General features: G+C 32.1%; 1 protein-coding gene and 1 long non-coding RNA gene across 2 annotated transcripts; both read left to right on the plus strand.

Moving 5' to 3' along the window:
* The first annotated feature begins 163 nt into the window (after positions 1–163).
* LOC127716085 (coiled-coil domain-containing protein 22 homolog) lies at positions 164–18,718 on the plus strand. Its single transcript, XM_052222171.1, has 16 exons — positions 164–221; positions 1,831–2,002; positions 2,606–2,738; positions 3,497–3,627; positions 5,012–5,096; positions 5,405–5,574; positions 6,404–6,610; positions 9,628–9,690; positions 10,123–10,362; positions 11,275–11,391; positions 12,034–12,135; positions 12,729–12,836; positions 13,475–13,570; positions 14,276–14,335; positions 14,773–14,847; positions 15,482–18,718. Exons 1-16 carry the CDS (start codon positions 172–174, stop codon positions 15,599–15,601), a joined length of 1,929 nt encoding a protein of 642 aa, XP_052078131.1. The 5' UTR covers positions 164–171; the 3' UTR covers positions 15,602–18,718.
* Positions 18,719–19,425: 707 nt separating this feature from the next.
* LOC127716110 (uncharacterized) lies at positions 19,426–20,306 on the plus strand. The gene is made up of 2 exons (XR_007988759.1): positions 19,426–19,881; positions 19,933–20,306. It is a non-coding gene; the product is annotated as an uncharacterized LOC127716110 (long non-coding RNA).
* Positions 20,307–21,871: the final 1,565 nt, after the last annotated feature.

The following is a 21,871-nucleotide window of genomic DNA, read 5'->3' on the forward strand; positions in this document are numbered from 1 at the left end:
AGTGAATAAAATGTGAAAATATGTTAAAACATAATCTTTTGATCTGAAACTTTTAACATTTTAAAAATAAAGATGAATCAATATCAAAATGCTATGCAAAAGAATCATTAGAGGCAAAAACGTGAATATTTGCCGGGTGTTATTTTTAGATTGATCACATGACGTTACAAGATGGAGGAGGTGGATAAAATTGTTATTCACTCTCTAAATGTGATCGGATGGTAAAGACAGCTTTTAACACTCTCTATCCCGTTTTCATTTGGTCTTCATTTAAAATTATATTGAACTGTTCAAAAGCTTTTGTCTAGTTTATCCAGTTTTGCATCTAAATCAACAAATACAACATATTCTTGTACAGCACCCTTGTACATGAATTCATGATGTGTAAAGACTAAAGTTAATATTTGACTTGATTGATGAAAAGTGAAACACTATCATTAAAGGTCTAATCTCTTATTCTCAGGCAGGTGAAAGGACAAGTACCAGGTCATTTCCGCCCAATACACCTTATCGCTATATTTGTTCGACATTACTGGACATCACAAAGGTTCCCGTAAAATTTTCACAACGTCACAATAGAAAATAACTGACGCCACAATAGAAAAGTGATTGTTGTATGACGTCAATAGTTCAAGCGACACAGATTCTCGGGTCAACCGGCACAGATTTCAAAATAGCGATAAGGTGTATCCCTTTATGCCTTTTGTCGTTTGATTCAGGTGAATAAACCTTATCACTAGTTGGGAATCTGCGACACTTGACCCGAGAATCTGTGACACTTGAACTATTGACGTCAAACAACAATCACTTTTCCTTTGTGGCGTTAAACATTTTCTATTGTGATGTCAAAAGACATATTTTGTTTGCTATAAATTGTATGTTGAATAAGCTCCAGACTCATTTCAAAATGTAAGGAATTTATTTTAATTGTTTAATTGGCAATATTCATCATGTTCATTCGGTAATCAAATTTTTTAACAACAAATTTGCAGGAAACAATAAATTATATGATGTTCCTTCCTATATTTTACTTAAATTCTCGTGACAAATGAGACCGGAAAAAAGAAAGAGGTTTCTGTGCAAATGCGGGAAAATAAAAGAGTTAGAAAAAAAAAGTTAACGATTTTGAGTTATTAGTATATATTTTTTTTATTTTATTGATTTTCTTACTGTAATTGGGGATTTAAACATTGATTCCTCCGCTTACTGCAGGCAATTATTGAAATTTTTATGATGTATAACTTAATGAATTGACCATTCACTTAGATAACAGTAACTGGTAAAAAAAAAGTGACTGCCTGATCCAATGAATAAAAATATACAGTGTTCTCACCATTTTACTATGGGATTGAATATATAATGTTTATTTTAAAATCATAAAGGTACCATGGTGCAAAAAGGCCTTAAGGAGAACACAAATAACCAGGTTATCGATGGTTTTTCAAACTAGGGTGTTTCTCAGCTACATTCTCATCGAAGGGTGATAGCCTTGAGATGAGATGTGACCGAGAAACATCCTGGAGTTTGAAAGACCATTGATAATCTGTTTATCGCTATTTTGCCTATGACATTGTTGATGTTTACATTGACAACGTCATGTGTGCCTTTTGTTTGTGACGATAATTTTCTATCTCAAGCAAGTAGCGTGATATGAAAAATTATCACAAAAAAAAGATCAAAGGAAAAATATGCAAAATATTGATAAATGTATATAATTCAATTTGCAACAGTTTTAAGACTGCTTTAAATATAGGTGTACAGGTACATTTTATCTTGCTCATATGGAATTTTTTTTTTGATAATTAAAAATTAATTTTTTTCTTATTTCAGTGATTTAGATGAAGACATTCAGAGTTTGAGACAGTTCAGTACAGAATTAATTGTGTCGTCTGCTATACGTTGTCTCAAAGTGATCAACAATGAGGTCGACCTGCCAAATTCCTTACCAAGTGGAATGTCTGCTAGATTTAGAACGGGAACCAGTTTGGCATCTATTATACAGGTATACATGCTTGTATTACAGGTAGTGAAAAAAAAAACAACTTTGTATCATATTTGACACAAGAAAATGTGATGTCTGTTTTGGTTTGATTGTGTCCTGGATTGTTTTTCTCCTTTTATTTGTACCTATATACATGTAGAGGGAAGATAAAACTGAATGCAATCACTTGAACATAGAATATTTACAAATTTATGTTTCCATTCTGTCATAATACAATTACTTAGATGAAGGCATTCAGAGTTTGAAACAGTTAAAATATTTCGGCCTCGAGCATTATTGAAGAGACATTAATTACCTAAATACACATCTGGTGCATAAAAATTGGAACTGTTGATGTTTTTAGTACATAATAAATTGTGTCGTCAAATTTTTAATAATTGTAAGAGGATAAATTGAAGCAAAATGAAATCATATTGAAGCACTTTAATGGGTCTTCTTTACCATGTTTATCAAAGTATCAAATTTTTGCATGTTTTGATATCAATGTCAAATAACTTTCAAGCATTTTCATTTAGTGTTAATTGTATTTCTCTTTAAAAATTTTAACAGTTGTTTGTATTGGTGCAGCATATTTTAGAGGAATATGTTTTTTTTTCTTTCCAGGAACTTGGATACAAAGGAGAAATTGGTTACCAGACATTTTTATATTCCAATGAAACAGAAATTAGAAAAGTGTTTATGTTTCTCATTGATAAACTGCCTAAAGATAAAGTGGAAACAGAAGAGGAACCATTAGGTTAGAAAGGAAAATTAACCATAGGAAAATTTTTGTGTAGAGTTTCCCGTTATTGACTTTGTATCCATTCAGTTAAAACAAATCAACCATTGTAATTTAAACAGATTTTATGAAACATGTGAAATGAGTTATTTACCCAACAGAAGTCCAATAAAATTTCAGAGAACTAGTTATTGAGTTTCTAGTAAATGATAATTATCTACTTGACAGACTGTCCAGGGAACCATCCAATACATTTTTGCTAAATCTTTAATCACATTATCAGTTTACAATGATTTACAATTTTTAAGCAAAAATAAGAGGATGTGGTATGATTGCCAAGGAGGCAACTCTCCACCAATAATAAATGACGTAGAAGTTAACAACTATTGGTAATGGTACGGCTTTCAACAATGAGCAAAACCTATACCACATAGCAAGCTATAAAAGGCCTTGAAATGACGAATGTAAAACAGTTCATATGAGAAAACTAACGGTCTGATTTATGTATTAGACATCTTTGTGGGCATGAACCCTCTCCCTTTATAGTCTATTTGCCACTTACCAATTGTAGACCTGTTCTCAACAGCAGAAAATGGGCTGCTGCCTGTACAAAAATATGATATGTTGAAAGTGATATATAGACATTTTAACCAATTTTTAACCTATATTACTATCGATATAACATTTTGTTAGCTTATCAAAAAATAATTGCAGATCTCTTATTATAATTATCCTATAAATAAAGAATGTTAATTTTTATCATTTCTTGTGTTTAGGTGCTTCTGCATTATTGCAAAGAACAATATCAGCCTCTGTAGCAAGATATCTAGACTCTCCATGGGTGCCTCCATATTTAAAGAGTAAAAATATAACATGGAGAGGAAAACCTCCAGTCTGGCAAAAAGAGGTAAGGATTAGTAGGCTTGTTCTTTAAGACATGAATGATATTCAAAAGAAGCTCTAACTGGTGAATTGCATCTATAATTGGCTGGAATAAACATTTCACTCTTAGTTTGGAAACCACAATTGTAATGTCCATATTTTAAAAGTGCCATCTATGATCATCTATGTGTATCTCATGTGATTTCATGAAACAGTCTTCAGTAAAATCCAATTCATGCTATGTTTTCCAATTGTGTTAAAATGTGATTTTTGATGGAAAGTTAGCATTTAGTATGCAGCTTAATTTAAGCATTTTCATGCTTACAAACTTTTTGTTTTACATTATTATCTTCTCATGCAATAAGATTTTAAAATGTGTATTTTTATACGCCCGTTTATGGGACGTATTATGGTATACTGTTGTCCGTCTGTCTGTCTGTCCATCCACCTTTCCGTCCGTCGTCAACACGTCGGACATTAACTCAAAAACACTTTAACCAGTTTGCATAAAACTTTGGTGAATTGTTTATATCTATTGATGTGAGCTCCCTTTCGTATTTTATAAATTTTAGATTTTACGTTTCCGAGTTATGGGGTTTTATTCATTAAAAAAAGGGGGATTTTCCAGTTTTAGGACAATAACTCAAGAATGCTTTCACTAACTTGCAAGAAATTATGGTGAATTGTTTATATCTATTGACATGAGCTACCTTTCGATTTTTATAAATTTTAGATTTTACGTTTCCAAGTTACAGGGTTTTATTCATAAAAAAAGGGGGATTTTCCAGTTTTCAGACAAAAACTCAAAAATACTTTCAGCAGTTCTTATGAAACTTTGGTGAATTGTTTATATCTATTGATGTAAGCTCCCTTTAGAATTTTATAAATTTTACATTTTACATTTCTGAGTTATGGGGTTTTATTCATTAAATAGGGGGGGGGGGTTCCTGTTTTAGGACAATAACTCAAAAATGCTGTCAGCAATTCTCATGAAACTTTGGTGAATTGTTTATATCTATTGATGTAAGCTCCCCTTTGATTTTCATAAATTTCTATTATGACATTGAGAATTAATTGAACTTTATTTGTTTATAGTCTGAGAACAGATTTACTAAGTATTGTGCAACAGCACAGTGTATTGCACAACAACAAGAAATCTTTAATTGAATATAAATTCAATTCATATAACCAATTTCAAGTTCTTTGACTACAATTATTCAGAAACCTATAATATGTCAAATATTTAATTACAATCCAAATTCAGACCTGTATCAAGCTTGAATATTGTGTCCATTTTTGCCCCAACTGTTCGGGGTTGGACCTCTGCGTTCGTATCCAGCTGCGCTCAGCGAAGCAGTTTATTTTCATGTCTTTTGTATATATTGTTATGTACAAAATTTCTTTTTCAGGGTGCATTATCTGCTTGTAAATATCATTCCTGTCATGTAAGATCTCCACATGGTATGGGTGACCTAACAAAGAAAATATCAAAAGGTAAGATCCAAAATCATGGTAAACGAAACCTAATAAAATCAAAATTCAAAAGGTTAGATCCAATATCATTGTATATGGTCAAGATTGGATGTAATTGCAATGGTATTTATGTTGAAAAAAGAGGATATTGAGATTATGTACATGACGCAAATGTAAAATTTATAACATTTCACACAACACATGTCAAAGTATGTATAGGTTTAGTCCACTAAAAGTTTTACTCACAAAAATCGGAATAATGTTCATGTATTCTGAAAATATCTACATTTACATGTATTACATAGTATTTTTATAACATTTGATTACAGAAGTTAAATCCTATTATTCTGAAAGTCTTCCATACATTACCAATCAAACCATACATCACTGTGATACAGCGCCATCTGTCATGGAGGACTTGGCCTCAGAACTAACAGCACAACAAGAATGGGATAATGAATGGAATACAATTGGTCTTCCTTCTAGACTCTCAGAACAGGTGCCTCATATTACCACAATCATTTACCATTTTCAGAGAGCATCAAATTTTGTTAAGCAAAGATTCATAATTGCTTGTCTGACAATTGATAATAAGTGTAAAGCCTATGTCCAATATAGCAAGGTGAAACAATCAACTGTATTATAACCTTGTACCCCTCTTGAAATTTGTACAAGTAAGAAAATGATATATATACTTGCCAGAGACTACGTCCATCATGAATATATTTGTAGATTCACTTTGTTGCATGCCTCAACGCTTATATACCAACATTATTTTCATTTAACATTTTTGCCATTTAAGAAAGAGGTCATTTATAGCTCAGAAGTCATTCCATTCAGTATCAATATATTTTGAACCTTGTATAAACTAAATACCTGTCTAGACCAAACAAATTTATATAAGCCCTAATCAGAAGAGATTTAATTGTAGTAGAATAAGAAATTTCTAAATTGCTAACTTTCTCTGATTTAAAAATGGTTTGATGGGAATCTAAGAATGATTTGTTATTGCCTAAACATATATTTATTAGTATTTTTTTAACCAGTTGATAAAATGACAAAACTGAAGAATTATTATTTTAGTGACTTTGGTATGAATAGAATATAAAAATAGATGTGGTATGATTGCTGATGAGACAACTATCTACCAAGTCCAAATGACGTGGATATAATTATAGGTCATTGTACGGCCTTCAACAATAAGTAAAACCCATACTGTATTTCAGCTACAAAAGGCCCAGATATGACAAAATGTGAAAGAATTATGTATGTATTAGACAATTCTAAATATGTTTTAGTTTTCAAGGACATTTAACTTTTCTATTTAGGAATACAGAGCCAGGAAAAGACAAAGAATTCAGAAAAGATTGAAAGACAATTTACGGTCAGATGTCCAGAGGAGTGGTGATTTAGCTACATCACAATCTGCCATGGACCTACAGCAGATGATTGATGCCATGGGTAACAGATCATCTGGTTCTGGTAAAACTAAAGGGTCAAGGTTCACACATACTGAACAACTTATTTATGCAAAGGTATGGTATTTAAACATTAAAAAAAATATATACTTACGAATTGAATGCTTCTTTTTGTAATTTTATTGGGGTGTAAAAGTGATGACCGAAGCACATTTTTTATGAAGCACAGAAGCACTTCATTCTAAAAATGTGTGCACGATCAACACTTTTACACCCCAATAAAATTACAAAAAGAAGTATTCATTTCTTATAATTACATTTCTATGCTAGTAAGAAACAAACATGTAATGTAATTATTATACTATAAGATAAATTAATTTTACTTTTTATAAGAGAATTTTTCATAATCAATTCTGTATAACTGATATTAGGATAAAATTATTTCATTTAATTAAGCAGATCTTTCTTTTTATGATTGACACTACAATATGTAGTTTATATGTTTTAAAAACATTGAGTTACTTCCATTCTTCAAATTTTGTTTCTTATTATTTTCTATCAAAAAAATTATATTAAAGTTGAAAAAATATATAAATTAAAATCAATAATTCTTTTTCAAAAACCCCATTGCCTTCTCATAACTATATTTTTTTCTTCAGTAAGAATGAGTTTAATTTACAAAAAAAATGTTGAAAGTATGTTGTGACAGTTGATGTATATAACTTTTTTTTTATTTGTTTGACAATATTCTTAACAATGATGATTGTTATTCTATGGAAAAATTTGTTGTAAGCTAAACATTTGCTATCTTTGATATAAGCCCATTTACAGGACGAATTATGGTATACCAGTGACCATCTGTCTGTCTGTCTGTCCGTCTATTAGTCCGTCTGTGATCAATGATCAACATGTAGGACAATAACTCAAAAACGCTTAGTCCAATTTTCATGAAACTTTGGTGAATTGTTTATATCTATTTACGTAAGCTCCCTATTGATTTTTATAAATTTTAGATTTTACGTTTCCGAGTATGGGATTTTATTCCTAAACTAGAGGCTCTCAAGAGCCTGTGTCGCTCACCTGATTCTACTTTGGTTTTGGAAATCATGTAAAAATAGATTAAAATCATAACAGATACCCTAATAATGAGTGAGGCCAAATTTGGTTTAATATTGGTCCTGTAATTTAATAAAAAATCCTGGTGGCCATCTTGAACAGTAAATCGGCAACAAAGTAGCAACACTTAATCAGCACCTCATAAGAAACATTTATGCCATGCTTTGGTTTCATTCAATTCAGTGCACCTCTAGAAGAAGCATTTTATGTATTTCCCATAGGGTCTTATGTTAAAGGAAGTCCCCCCATTGGCGGCCATCATGGATGAAGGATCAGCTTCAAAGTAACAAAACTTAGTCAGCACCTCATAAGGAACATTCATGCCATGTTTGGTTTCAATCCATTCAGTATGTGGTTCTCTAAAAGAAGACATTTGTATGTATTGTCCATTGGGTCCTTTGTTAAACATTGTCCCCATCTGGCAGCCATCATGGACGAGAGATCAGCTTCAAAGTAACAACACTTGGTCTGAGCACCTCAAAAGGAACATGCATGCCATGTTTGGTTTCATTCCATTCAATGGTTCTCTAAAAGAAAACATTTGTACGTATTTCTCATAGGGTCCTATGTTAAACTAAGTCCTCCCCTGGCGGCCATCTTAGATTATGGATCGGCTTCATAGTAACAACACTTGGTCAGCACATCATAAGATACATTCATGCCATGTTTGGTTTCACTGCATTCAGTGGTTCTCTAAAAGAAGGCATTTGTATGTATTTCCCATAGAGTCCTATGTTAAACTAAGTCCCCCGCTGGCTGCCATCTTGGATGATGGATCAGCTTCAAAGTAACAACACTCGGTCAGCACCTCATAAGAAACATTCATGCCAGGTTTGGTTTCATTCCATTCAGTGGTTCTCTAAAAGAAGACATTTGTATGTATTTCCCATAGGGTCCAATGTTAAACTAAGTCCCCTGCTGGCAGCAATCTTGGATTATGGATCAGCTTCATAGTAACAACACTTGGTCAGCACCTCATAAGGAACATTCATGCCATGTTTGGTTTCATTCCATTCAGTGGTTCTCTAAAAGAAGACATTTGTATGTATTTCCCATAGGGTCCCATGTTAAACTAAGTCCCCCGCTGGCGGCCATCTTGGATTATGGATCGGCTTCAAAGTAACAACACTCAGTCAGCACCTCATAAGGAACATTCATACCATGTTTGGTTTATCCATTCAGTGGTTCTCTAGAAGAAGACATTTGTATGTATTTCCCATAGAGTCCTATGTTAAACTAAGTCCCCCGCTGGCTGCCATCTTGGATGATGGATCAGCTTCAAAGTAACACCACTTGGTCAGCACCTCATTAAGGAACATTCTTGCCATGTTTGGTTTCATTCCATTCAATGGTTCTCTAAAAGAAGACATTTGTATGTATTTCCCATAGGGTCCTATGTTAAACTAAGTCCCCCGCTGGCGGCCATCTTGGATGATGGATCCGCTACAAAGTAACAACACTTGGTCAGCACCTCATAAGGAACATTCATGCCATGTTTGGTTTCATTCCATTCAGTGGTTCTCTAGAAGAAGTTCAAAATGTAAAAAGTTAACGCTGACCTGGACGACGGGGGACAACGACGGACGACGCCGGACGATGACTGATGACGCCGGACAACGGACGCCAAGTGATGAGAAAAGCTCACTTGGCCCTTTGGGCCAGGTGAGCTAAAAAAAGGGGGGGGGGGGGGGGATTTTCCAGTTTTCGGACCATAACTCAAAAATGCTTTGAGCAGTTTTCATGAAACTTTGTTGACTGGTTTATATCTTTAAAATAAGCTCCCCTTAGTTTTGTTATAAATCTCTGATATGACATTGAGGAGTTATGGAACTTTATTCCTTGAAAAAGAGACGGGTGTATCATGGGCTCGTTGCCAAGCTCTTTGTTTCATACTAATGTAGAATCATTTTTTATTCCAATCAGACTGCTATTATACTCAAAACTTAAACCCATTCATCAAACATCTGATTGCTTGTTTTTGTATTCTTACAGCTTTAACATATAATTGACATTTTCAGGATGAAGAGAAGACTTTATCACAGATACAAAGTCCTGATGTAGATAAAGGTCATACTGAGGAGGTGAGTAGTGAACTGGAAAAAAAGACAGAATATGTCTCAGTGGTCAGGTACTCTAGGTATCTAGTGTTCATCTCCCTCTTCGGCCTTTAATCATTAAAAGGTCTATCTAAAAAAGGACAACATTGGAAAAGACCTACCGTTAATTACTTTGTCATTACTAGTTTTCATTAAATAGCATTTCTTCTGATACATGTATAAGTTTCTTAGTTGAATGGGTTGTTGGAATGGTTTGTCATACTGTTGAATACTTTGGGTAATTGATATTAACCTTATTATTTAAAATGTACTTATTGATTGGCAGTTTCAGAATGGCTGAATTGGTGTTTGACTGCACATTTCTACCAAACTTTTCTTTTATGGCACATCATAATCAACAAATTATTTTTTTTTAAATTAACTTTTTGAATTAACTTTTTTTAACCTTCCATTCAGGAACTACAAAAACAGAGAGAAGAGGATATAGAAAATATAAAAACAGAATATAACAATTTAATATCAAAAATAGACAATTTAGAACTTGAATCTAAAAAACTAACAGCTTCAATGAAACAAATGGAGGATCAAATGTCATCGCTATTACAACAGAACCAAGATAAAGAAGAGTCTTATAAAGTCAAGAAACGTACACTGGACTTGTTACCTGATGCTGAAAATAATATTACCAAAATACAGGTAAAAAGATGAAAAATTGATGTTAATAAATGTGGGGAAATGCTGACTTTGCAACCTGACACACCACTGGAAAGAGCATTCCAAATCTACACAAATTTAATTAGGCATTCCATCTTGATACCAATTTTATTCAGGAAATGATTGATTGAATTATTGTCATTAGAAAGTAATCTGGTTCCCTGTTTCCAGTTATGCTGAATTGAATATAGGAATAAAGGAAAGAGTTGTTAAAGATAATGCATGATACATGTGTAGTTGGAATGCCTTATTTGTGAGATGTGCACATGGGAATTGTTAGGAAACAATATTGAATATACTCTAGTGTGTATATTGTTTAGAAACTGAATTTTTTGGATTTTGTATTTTCAAAGAAAACCAAAGACATATAAAATTTAATCAGTAGAAAATTAATATGCAAAGACATAAACATATGTAGAAAATGATATGCAATCAACCATATTTGTTTGAGAGAGAAGTTTAAATTTGAAATATGAAATTTCTTAAAAGCATTGATATTAAAATCATATAGATTTCTCTACACCAACACAATAGAAAGTTTTAGTAAAACATGGAACTGCCTGATGTGCCTTGCAAGTTCTATTATTTGTATGTTACTGATATATGTAGATTTCATGGCTGGTCATTACTGGGAACTTAAATAACAATGAGATGCATTCTTCTTCTTTAAACATACTCTGAAATAAGAATTTTAACAACATTCACAAAAACAAAGCACAAAAGTTTAAATACAGGAGTAAAAATACTTTGACCATATATTTTTAATTGATTTATACAGTGTTTCCAAATATGTACAATAATGAAATGAAAAATAATTGCGTTAAGCAAGTTACAGTTATTGTTTCACAAACTTCTAGCTCTTTCATCCTTAACCAGATTTTACTTTTTTAACAGTCAGTTGTAGATAGTAGTGCACAACGATTGGTTACCTTAGCTAATCAATGGGAGAAACACAGAGCACCATTGATAGAACAGTACAGGGAACTTAAAGATCTTAATTCTAAGAAAGAGGTAAATCATTGTAAATAGAGATTGTAATATCCTTGCTCATTGGAAAGGACATGAAGCATTGCCATGAAACTGATAAACATTTACTTAAGTGCATGAATATAATATTTATAATCATTTTTGATTGCCAAATTGATACAATTATATGCCACAACTATTTCTTATTTCAATGATCAACAGATATATGAATGTTATTTTTAAGCAGTAATCTGTCACTTAGAACATACTATTCCTGTCATTTAAAGCTACTTCTATCAATATCAGTTAAAGAGTGGTAAGTAAGTACTGTGGATTCATTGTTATTGTGGAGTACTAATTTTCCATCAATTTCATTGGTTTAGGTTAACCAAGAATTCAAGTGATCAATAAAATACAAATTTTCTAAATACTTGCATGTAGAATTTGTCAAAACAACAATATCAAGTGTCCATGAAAAAATCAATTTTCCCTAATTCCACAAAAACTGGTACCCACGAAAAATAAATGAATCTACAATATCTGATTTGTTGATTGTTTCATATGCAACATATAAGATGTGTTTGCCTGAGAGGACATAATTCTTTTAATTAAAAGTACTTGCTCTGTATGATGAAAATTTAAATTTTCTAAGGGAAGGTTATTGCAATTATTGATGTCTTTTTTTAGTCTGAAGCAGAGAAGAAGTTAGAAGAGATAAAAGCATTCCGATCAAAAATGAAAGAAGTAGCAGATGATGCCAGACAGAAAGAGGAGTTACAAAAACAATTGGTCAGTAATTGTACCTCATCAGGGGCAAATCCAGGTTTCAAAAAGGGGTTTTGATTGTTTGTAATAGTAAAAGTAGCAACAAGCCTAGTGAGTCAAACTTTTTGTTATGATGATTTCATGCCACCAAGATATATTTTCTGATAAAAAGGGAGGGCATACATTTTTGAATATGTAAAATCACCATTGCTAGCACAAATGATCAATGTTCCAATATATCCTTTGACTTATTTTTAAATGGTTTGTACCAGAAATATAAGCAAATCAGAGAAGCATAAATGTGATTGATGTATCTAATATCTGAAGCTTTGTCTGTCTTTGATTAAATTACCTCTAATTTGAATGAAAACAAAGCAATATGTTCCTGAACCTATCTTCAAACTTGACAAGTCAGCCATAATCTCAATTTCATATTGCCAAAATCAGATTTTTAAGGAGTTTCAGAAAAAAAAGTACATAAAGCATGCCTTTTTCTGTCATTGTTTAAAATCAAAGATCCTATTACCTGAAAATTATTAATGTGTACAAAAAAGTGGCGACTAAACAATATATATATTTTATAAGTAAACTATCGAATCTAATTGTTGTATTTATAGATAGCAGAATATGAGAGAATGACAAAAGATGTCAACAGGTCAGCATATACAAAAAGAATCATGGAGATTGTGTCAAATATTAAAAAACAAAAAGACGGCATTAACCAGGTATAAAGACTAAAATGAATTAGTAAATGATATAATTATGAATGTATAAAGTATGTTATTCATTAAATATGCATCTTAATGCTTTTAAAATATAATAGGTGTTTTTATGCCTTATTTGTGGCTGAAACAAGTTGATTTACCCTCATCTATTTCAATGGAATATTTCCAGACTGACCAGAATTACGTTTAGGTCAATTTTTCACTGATAATTCTTCCCAATAACCATCTTATGCTGTGGGACCCTTGATTAATAATTGAATCACCTTGACCTACATTTTTTGTTTGCTTGTCTTAGATTACTTTTTGAATGAAAATTTTCTTAGGATCCCTGGTGGTAGACCAGTTAGATATACATTTGGATTACGATTACCTACTTCTATGCATTGATTGTTCCATATTTTAGACTTTCATATTTGTAGATTGGTGATTTATAACCAATATATTTCTTTATGCTATAGAACACAGAACAGACCACTTAGTATCAACAAAATTCTGTACGTTTTTCAACATAAAGTAAGGTAAAAGTTATAATATAAATGATAACTTAATTTTAGATATTGAGATTTGCTTTCTCTTTCATGTTTCTACCTCTCCTTAAGTCTTAGGAAAACTGTCATTGTAATTATCTTAATTTACAGGTATTAGTAGATACCAGATCAGTACAGAAAGAAATCAACATGTTATCTGGTAAATTGGATCGAACATTTACTGTAACAGATGAACTTATATTCAGGGTAAGATTTTTATGGAATAGGTCACCTTTTCAAGCTTGAAAATATATGAATAGGTCTGGAAAATTATCAGAAATAAATGATAAGGTCAATAAAGTTCCCATAACTTCTTCGTCTGTCATCTTTCTTGGTGTTCCCGGCTGTGTTTTTATCAACAAATTTTCTCTCTTTTGATACGTTGGTATTCCACTCTTACATTACACACCACATGAAACCCCAAAAATATGGGAAAAGGTAACATTTTTCCTACGCAATATATGAAAAGGTATACATTTTTAAAATCTAAATTATATGAAAAGGGTGGGGTAACAGAACCCCAGCGGCACTCCCTATCAATTAAGTATTGAAGCGGACCCCCTGAGGGGAGATCATGGGTTTCGAACCCAGACCAGGTAAAACCACAGACCTCAAAAATTCACACATATTTAATATTAATGATGGTCAATGCAACAATTATGATACCTCAACATACATTTTATGCATAAACAGTTATTGTGAGATATTATAGCAGTTACATGTTCAGAAAGTTTTGAAGGACAGGCAAGATATATCTGATTCTTATGTAAGAAAGGGTTCTACTGGCACAAGGTGTGAAGGGATTCTTGTTCATTTGGTTGAAGGTATGTCTATATGTCAGTCTCTGTCTCATATATTTAAAAGTATGTTACTGCTTGGAAAGTTTATAGATTGTTTATTTTATATTTACAGGATGCTAAAAAGGATGAATCTGTGAAGAAGGCATATAGAAATTTAGCAGCATTACATGAGGTATATCTTTGAAATAGAGAATATTTATCAATAGGATTTCAATGATTTTGGGGAGTGATATTTTCAGCTTTTCACAAATTTTCTTTTGGATTGATTAATTGATTGATTAGTGTTAAACAACACTTTCAACACTGTTGTGCTATTTCATGGCGGTCAGTTTTTATTGATGGAGGAAGCTTGAGTGACAGGAGAGAACCACAACATTCAGTAGGAAAACTGACAATCCTAGTCAACTAAGATTGGAGTCAAGGGCACCTACCACATCCACGATTCGAACTTGCAACCTCAGTATTGACAGGCTAGTGATACAGTAGTACGTCTACTTAGACCAACTGACCACAAAGGCCACTCCTTTGGAAACTTTTTTATATGAATATAGTAAAGGTTATGTCTTATCAAACAAACATGTTCAGTTACAGATATACCTTTTTTTGCAGAATTTTGAACAGCTTATACAAACTGTAACACAGACTGGTACCATTATGAGGGAGATAAGAGAATTAGAGGACCAGGTAAGACTCATGGGTTTTGGGAAAATTTCATTTTTTTTCCATTCAAAACTGTACTAAATACAACATGTAATTTGTTCCTTAAGAATGTAAATGACTTTTGGTGAATGAATAGTAAAAAATATCACATCATCACTCGAATAACCTATTTTGTCATTTAGTATGTTAAGTGTTCTTTTGAAAATATTACATCTTATTTAGATTGTGCAGCTGTGAAAGTAACTTAATAAATATGATTTAAATATGACTTTAACAAAAGTAAGTGTGGATTCATTATTATTCATGGGATACAAAATTTTGTGGATTTCATTGGTACATATGAACCCTAAATTTAAAAGTACAACGAATTTTCTTAAGCCTTGTATGCAAAATTTTGTAAAAACCACAAAATCATATATCCACGAAAATACAATTTTTCCTTAATCCACAAAAATTGGTAACAAAAATAAATGAATCCATAGTTAGAAAAATACATATTCTATATTAGTACTGATTGAGTGCAAAGTCAATCCATCCTATCCTGTTGCAATTTTATCCACAATAAACATTTCACAAAAATTTCTAAATTTACAGTGACTTTAGAATATTTGTGATAAATGTTTTGGTTATAAAATGTTTACTCCATTTTCTTTTTCAGATTGAATATGAGAGTAAGAGTAAGGTGTTAACTAATCTAGAAAAGATTACGTCTGATTACCAACAAATGAAGAAAGAAAATTCTTCAATGGCGACTAAACTTAAACAGCAGAAATCTTGATAGATAATAATTTAGCATACCATGTGCCAAAACAGAAAGACACAAACAATCATTGCTTCCGTAATTGAAAGTCTGTAAAGGTTGAATAGAATAATACTCTGAAGATATATTAAAAGATTTTTTTTCGCTGAATCATGTTTGCTAACTGTTTTGTTTTAAATTTTGCAGACTCTTTAAGAAGCATATTATGAAATAATTAGTGTATTCACTTCCTTATTTGTTACATTATTTTATTGACCAAATAAGATATCTGCATATCCACCCTATGTTTATGCTTAGGCCATAGTAAAAAAAAATTCTAGATTCTATGAAATCACATTTACAACTTTTTTAACGTTAAGCTAATTAACTTTTGATTTATCAGTTTATTCGAAGATTTTTTTCAAACTTTAAAAAAAAAAATTTAAGAGAGCATATTTTATTTTCTTATTGTTTTCTGTTGCTGCTTCATTGAGTATGAACACTTTTCCCCATGTCAAAATGAATTTTGTGAATTTGTTATAAGAATATACTTGTAATATAAAAATGAAGAAATGGTCAAAGGCGAAAAAAATAAAAGGTAAAAAAAAATAAAAGGTAAAAAAAATTACAGACCAAATTATTTCAGCCTATATGGTCTTTGTCAAGGGTTGTTGAACATGGAATAAAATTTCCAAATTACACAAGGACAGAGTGACAACTGGCCATTCAACATTTTTTCTTTCAAATGGGAAAACATGAAATACAAAAAAAAAAAAAATTTTTAAAAGTAAGAATTTAAGAATATTTTGTTATGGTCTTATTAGTTATTATTTTAAATCTGATATAATAGACAACTTTCGGGTTATGTCCTTCACCGGAAAAAATCGTCTTTATGATGTCATTTACCAGATAGAGGGGATCGCCTGTATCCCTGCACTATTAACATTCATCAAGCGTCTTAGTATCTCTGGTATCTTTTGTCCCTCTTTTAGTGATCATCATTGTGCAGGATAAACTAGAAATAATATTTGTTCCATAGGTACTTCATCACAATTCCCTAATGATAGCAGTGCTGATTGTCTATTATTAGAATTTAATTTGCCGAATAATTCGTGCAATATAGCATCATATTTTTCTAACCACTCGCTCAACATGGGAACGGAAGTGACGATGCCCCTAAACGCACTAATGATGTTCACTAAAACCAAAGTTTTTTGACGGAAATGCATCGAACTCGAAAGTTGTTTATTTACGTGTAGTTTGCTTTTTTTCCTGATATCCCTTACATTTTGTATGATTATTTCTTATTGTATGCATATATTTAAGAGGCATTAGCCATTTTCACATTAAATCTAAAGGAAAAGTCACTTATAAGCTATGAACAGTTTAGTTTAACTTATGGTCAATTTAAGTCGGAAAATATTGGTGAAGAGGAAAACTGTTTTCTATTTATTGTTTATAAAAGTTAAAATCAGAAACAGAGGTATTTATCCATCTTTAATAGACATTTTTCACATATTGGAAAGTCAAATTTCCTTTTATTCAATGTCAATCTCCATTTTTTCTCACCTAAGAACAGACGACTAACAGACATATTAGAACTTAATAAAAATTAAAAATATCTAACATCAGTATGACAATGCCAGCTGTCTTAAGAAGTATTCTTTGGTATCAACTTTATTTATATTAGAAGTTTTTCTGTATTTTATTTGCATGCTTGGTGGCAATTAGTAAATTTGAGAGCTTAAAGGTCCCACATTTTATACCTTACTTAAGCTTAACAGATTGTCTTTATTAAACACAAGAATCAGTAAATTAAAAACCTTTAACCCACCTTAACATAGAAGTAATTGTTATGGTCATGTTAATTCAAATTGTATACACACTGCCATGTTTAAAAAGATTAATTAGATTCATTTGATATAAGGGAGCTACCATTTGATTTTTAGGGGGGTGCTAGTATGAAATTTGAATAAAAAAGGCAGGACAGGAGTTTTGAGTAAAAAAAAAGTCAGGATGAGCAACTTGGCAAAAAAAAAGGCAGAGTGACAAATTATGTAAAAAAAGTCAGGATAAACTAATAAAAAAAAATGCAGGACCGAATAAAGTGAATAATAAAAAGGCAGGACCGAGATTACAACTACAAAAAAATGCAGGACACAATTTTTCATCCTAGCCCCCCCCCCCATAAAAATCAAATGGTAGCTCCCTAATGTAAAGTTTTTTTTGCTTTGTTTCAAAAATTGCCCAAAAAAGACTTTGCTGCCTTCTTTAAAAGGAAATTTTTATAGCACCAAGTTCAAGTATTAATAAAGATACATCTACATTGACATTAAAAGAATAGTGCTACATTTTACTAATTACTTTTTAAGAAGTTATGTTCCTTCAAACCTTAAGGATCATGGGTGCAAAGCAATTGAGTGCTATGTTTGTTGCGTTATAGAAAATTCATGTACATGTAGTAGCTTTTTACTTAATTACATGTTAGTTTGTTTGAAAAGGAATGCCCATGGGAAACTTGTTATTATAGTTTTCCTGAACAACATTTCAGATGAATGGAATATTCTTGTAAGCACTGAAATGTGCTCATTTCTGAGGGGGATGACACACTGGTCGGATGTGGGATATTTGGGGTTAAAAAAGTGAATGTTGAGGGGGAGTAAAAAGTGGGATTTGGGAACAAAGAATGATAAAAAGTGGGAAGTGGGAAAAAATAACAAAAAAGCAGGATTTGAGAAATGAACAACCCCGTGTCATCCCCTCATTTCTAAGTGCATTTGTAAAAATGCTTACCTAAAGTAAATCTCATAAAAAATAAAATCAGGAGTAATTGTAAAATAATTTTTTCAGAAGTTTTGTCATTTTAGAACATTGTACATTCACTGCCATTTGCACTAACTTATAGTTTTGTATGAAACCATTTTATTACAGAAGCATTACCCATAGCGGATACCTAGACTATGAAATATCTGCTATTCAAATACCTTATCTAGGCTGTGTCATTATGTTCAAATGATAATGTTCATAATAAGTAAAACCAATATTGAGTTATAATTATTGTGTAGTTATATTTTTGTATGATTTCTTGGTTCTGTGAAATTATGAAATTTAAACTGGAGGAAACAAACATGACCGTGATTTGACATTTCTCAGTAAATAACAAAAAAACAGTTTTTCAACAACAATTAAGAAAGAATGCATACACGAGGGTTCAGAAGGGAATTTACAGAATAAGGGGTAAAAAAGGAAAAAAAGGACCAAAGTAATAAAGAATAGAGAAAATTTGGCAATATAAATGAAGAATAGAGAAATATTGCCTAAAAATTTAAAGAATACAGAAAGGAAGACCCTATCCAGACCCTCATACATTAACATGTAAGAGTAAATGATAAATAAAGACCCTATCCAGACCCTCATACATTAACATGTAAGAGTAAATGCTAAATAAAGACCCTATCCAGACCCTCATACATTAACATGTAAGAGTAAATGATAAATAAAGACCATATCCAGGCCCTCATACATTAACATGTAAGAGTAAATGATAAATAAAGACCCTATCCAGACCCTCATACATTAACATGTAAGAGTAAATGATAAATAAAGACCCTATCCAGGCCCTCATACATTAACATGTAAGAGTAAATGATAAATAAAGACCCTATCCAGGCCCTCATACATTAACGCTTAAGTGTAAATGATAAATAAAGACCCTATCCAGACCCTCATACATTAACGCTTAAGTGTAAATGATAAATAAAGACCCTATCCAGACCCTCATACATTAACGCGTAAGAGTAAATGATAAATAAAGACCCTATCCAGACCCTCATACATTAACACGTAAGAGTACCGGGGTAAATGATAAATAAAGACCCTATCCAGGCCCTCATACATTAACACATAAGAGTAAATGATAAATAAAGACCCTATCCAGGCCCTCATACATTAACACGTAAGAGTAAATGATAAATAAAGACCCTATCCAGGCCCTCATACATTAACACGTAAGAGTAAATGATAAATAAAGACCCTATCCAGGCCCTCATACATTAACACGTAAGAGTAAGTGATAAATAAAGACCCTATCCAGGCCCTCATACATTAACACGTAAGAGTAAATGATAAATAAAGACCCTATCCAGGCCCTCATACATTAACACGTAAGAGTAAATGATAAATAAAGACCCTATCCAGGCCCTCATACATTAACACGTAAGAGTAAATGATAAATAAAGACCCTATTCAGACCCTCATACATTAACACGTAAGAGTAAATGATAAATAAAGACCCTATCCAGACCCTCATACATTAACACGTAAGAGTAAATGATAAATAAAGACCCTATCCAGACCCTCATACATTAGAGTAAATGATAAATAAAGACCCTATCCAGACCCTCATACATTAACATGTAAGAGTAAATGATAAATGAAGACCCTATCCAGGCCCTCGTACATTAACACGTAAGAGTAAATAAAGACATCACCTTGGAACACTGTTTGATTCTATCTTTTTTTGTTGATGATACAACATTTTTGGTGAAGGAGTCATTATAAACAGTCCCACCATTCATAAGAGGCATTTTATTGTATAATTAATTCTGGTGCAATATTCATATTTGATATGTGTATTATTCATGTTATCTATAAAGGATATTTGAAAATGGTCACAAACAACATGAACAATATTGTTATTGTTATTGTACAGTTCATCCATTATTTTAATAAAGTGATAGCAATAGTTTTCTTGTTATTCCACAAAAAATGTCACATCAAAATTTTACTAGATTCATACAAGTTGTCTAGTTTTTTATGCCCCTGCGACAAAATGTCGGCGGGCATATTAATTTACCCCTGTCCGTCCGTTCATCCGTCCATTCGTCCATCCATATATATATACATGGTTTGTCCAGCTATCTCCTTCTACAGTTTTTGAGCTAAAGCTTTAATATGTTGTAGGTTGTTTAAGACCGCATGCAAAAAAAATTTGCAGTCGTATATTGGTATGACGTTGGCGTCGTCGTCGTCCAAAGACACATTTATTTTCGCACTCCAACTTTAGTTTAAGTGAATGGATCTCTATGAAATTTTACCATAATGTTCAATACCACAAAAGGAAGGTTGGGATTGATTTTGGGGGTTATGGTACCAACAGTTAAGAAATTAAGAGGCCAAAAAGGGGCCAAAAATAAGCATTTTTGTAACTTCCAGACATAACTTGTATGTTAGTGTATGAATCTCTCTGACATTGTACCACAAGGTTCCATATCACAAAGGGAATGCTTGGATTGATTTTGGGGTAATTGCCTCAAAATTTTAGGAATTAGGGGCAAAAAAAGGGGCAAAAAACAAGCATTTTTCTGGTTTCATGACAATAACTTGTGTGTTAGTGTATGGATCTTTCTGAAATTGTACTACAAGGTTCCATATCACAAAGGGAAAGCTGGAATTGAGTTTGGGGGTAATTGCCCAAAAATGTTTAGGAATTTGAGGCCAAAAAGGGGCCCAAAATAAGCATTTTTCAAGTTTCCAGAGAATAACTTGTGTTCAAGTGTATGGATCTCTCTGAAATTGTACTGGAAGGTACCATACCACAAAGGGAAGGCTGGGATTGATTTTGGGGGTAATTGCCTCAAAATTTTAGGAATTAGGGGTCAAAAAGGCAAAAAACAAGCATTTTTCTAGTTTCCAGACAATTACTTGTGTGTAAGTGTATGGATCTTTATGAAATTGTACTACAAGGTTCCATATCACAAAGGGAAAGCTGGGTTTGAGTTTGGGGGTAATTGCCCAAAAATGTTTAGGAATTTGAGGCCAAAAAGGGGCCAAAAAACAAGCATTTTTCTAGTTTCCAGACAATAACTTATGTTCAAGTGTATGGATCTCTCTGAAATTGTACTGCAAGGTACCATTCCACAAAGGGAAGGCTGGGATTGAGTTTGGGGGTGATGAATCATAAGGGGGTGCAAAAAATTTGGGGGGGGGGATTTTTTTTTCCATTTTTCTTCTTTAAAATTTTTCATTTTAAATTGGTTATTACTGATTAATATATAAAAGCAAATAATAATGATATGGTTTGAATAGATAAATTAAAAAAATTTAAGTTCTTAGACCACATTCATTCTGTGTCAGAAACCTATGCTGTGTCAAATATTTAATCATAATCCAAATTCAGTGCTGTATCAAGCTTGAATGTTGTGTCCATACTTGCCCCAACTGTTCAGGGTTCGACCTCTGCGGTCGTATCAAGCTGCGCCCTGCCGAGCATTTTATTATATATGGTTTCTGGATTGTTACTTGAGTTTT

Source organism: Mytilus californianus, unplaced genomic scaffold (genome assembly GCF_021869535.1).
Source record: "Mytilus californianus isolate M0D057914Y unplaced genomic scaffold, xbMytCali1.0.p SCAF_9, whole genome shotgun sequence".
Taxonomy (NCBI): domain Eukaryota; kingdom Metazoa; phylum Mollusca; class Bivalvia; order Mytilida; family Mytilidae; genus Mytilus; species Mytilus californianus.

Excerpts from the sequence above, each read along its gene's own strand:
- LOC127716085 (XM_052222171.1), top strand. The coding sequence starts at position 172 with ATGGAGGAGGTGGATAAAATTGTTATTCACTCTCTAAATGTGATCGGA. Across the intron at positions 12,837-13,474 it reads AAAAAGACGGCATTAACCAG|GTATTAGTAGATACCAGATC; the intron begins GTATAAAGACTA and ends CTTAATTTACAG. Across the intron at positions 14,848-15,481 it reads TAAGAGAATTAGAGGACCAG|ATTGAATATGAGAGTAAGAG; the intron begins GTAAGACTCATG and ends TTTCTTTTTCAG.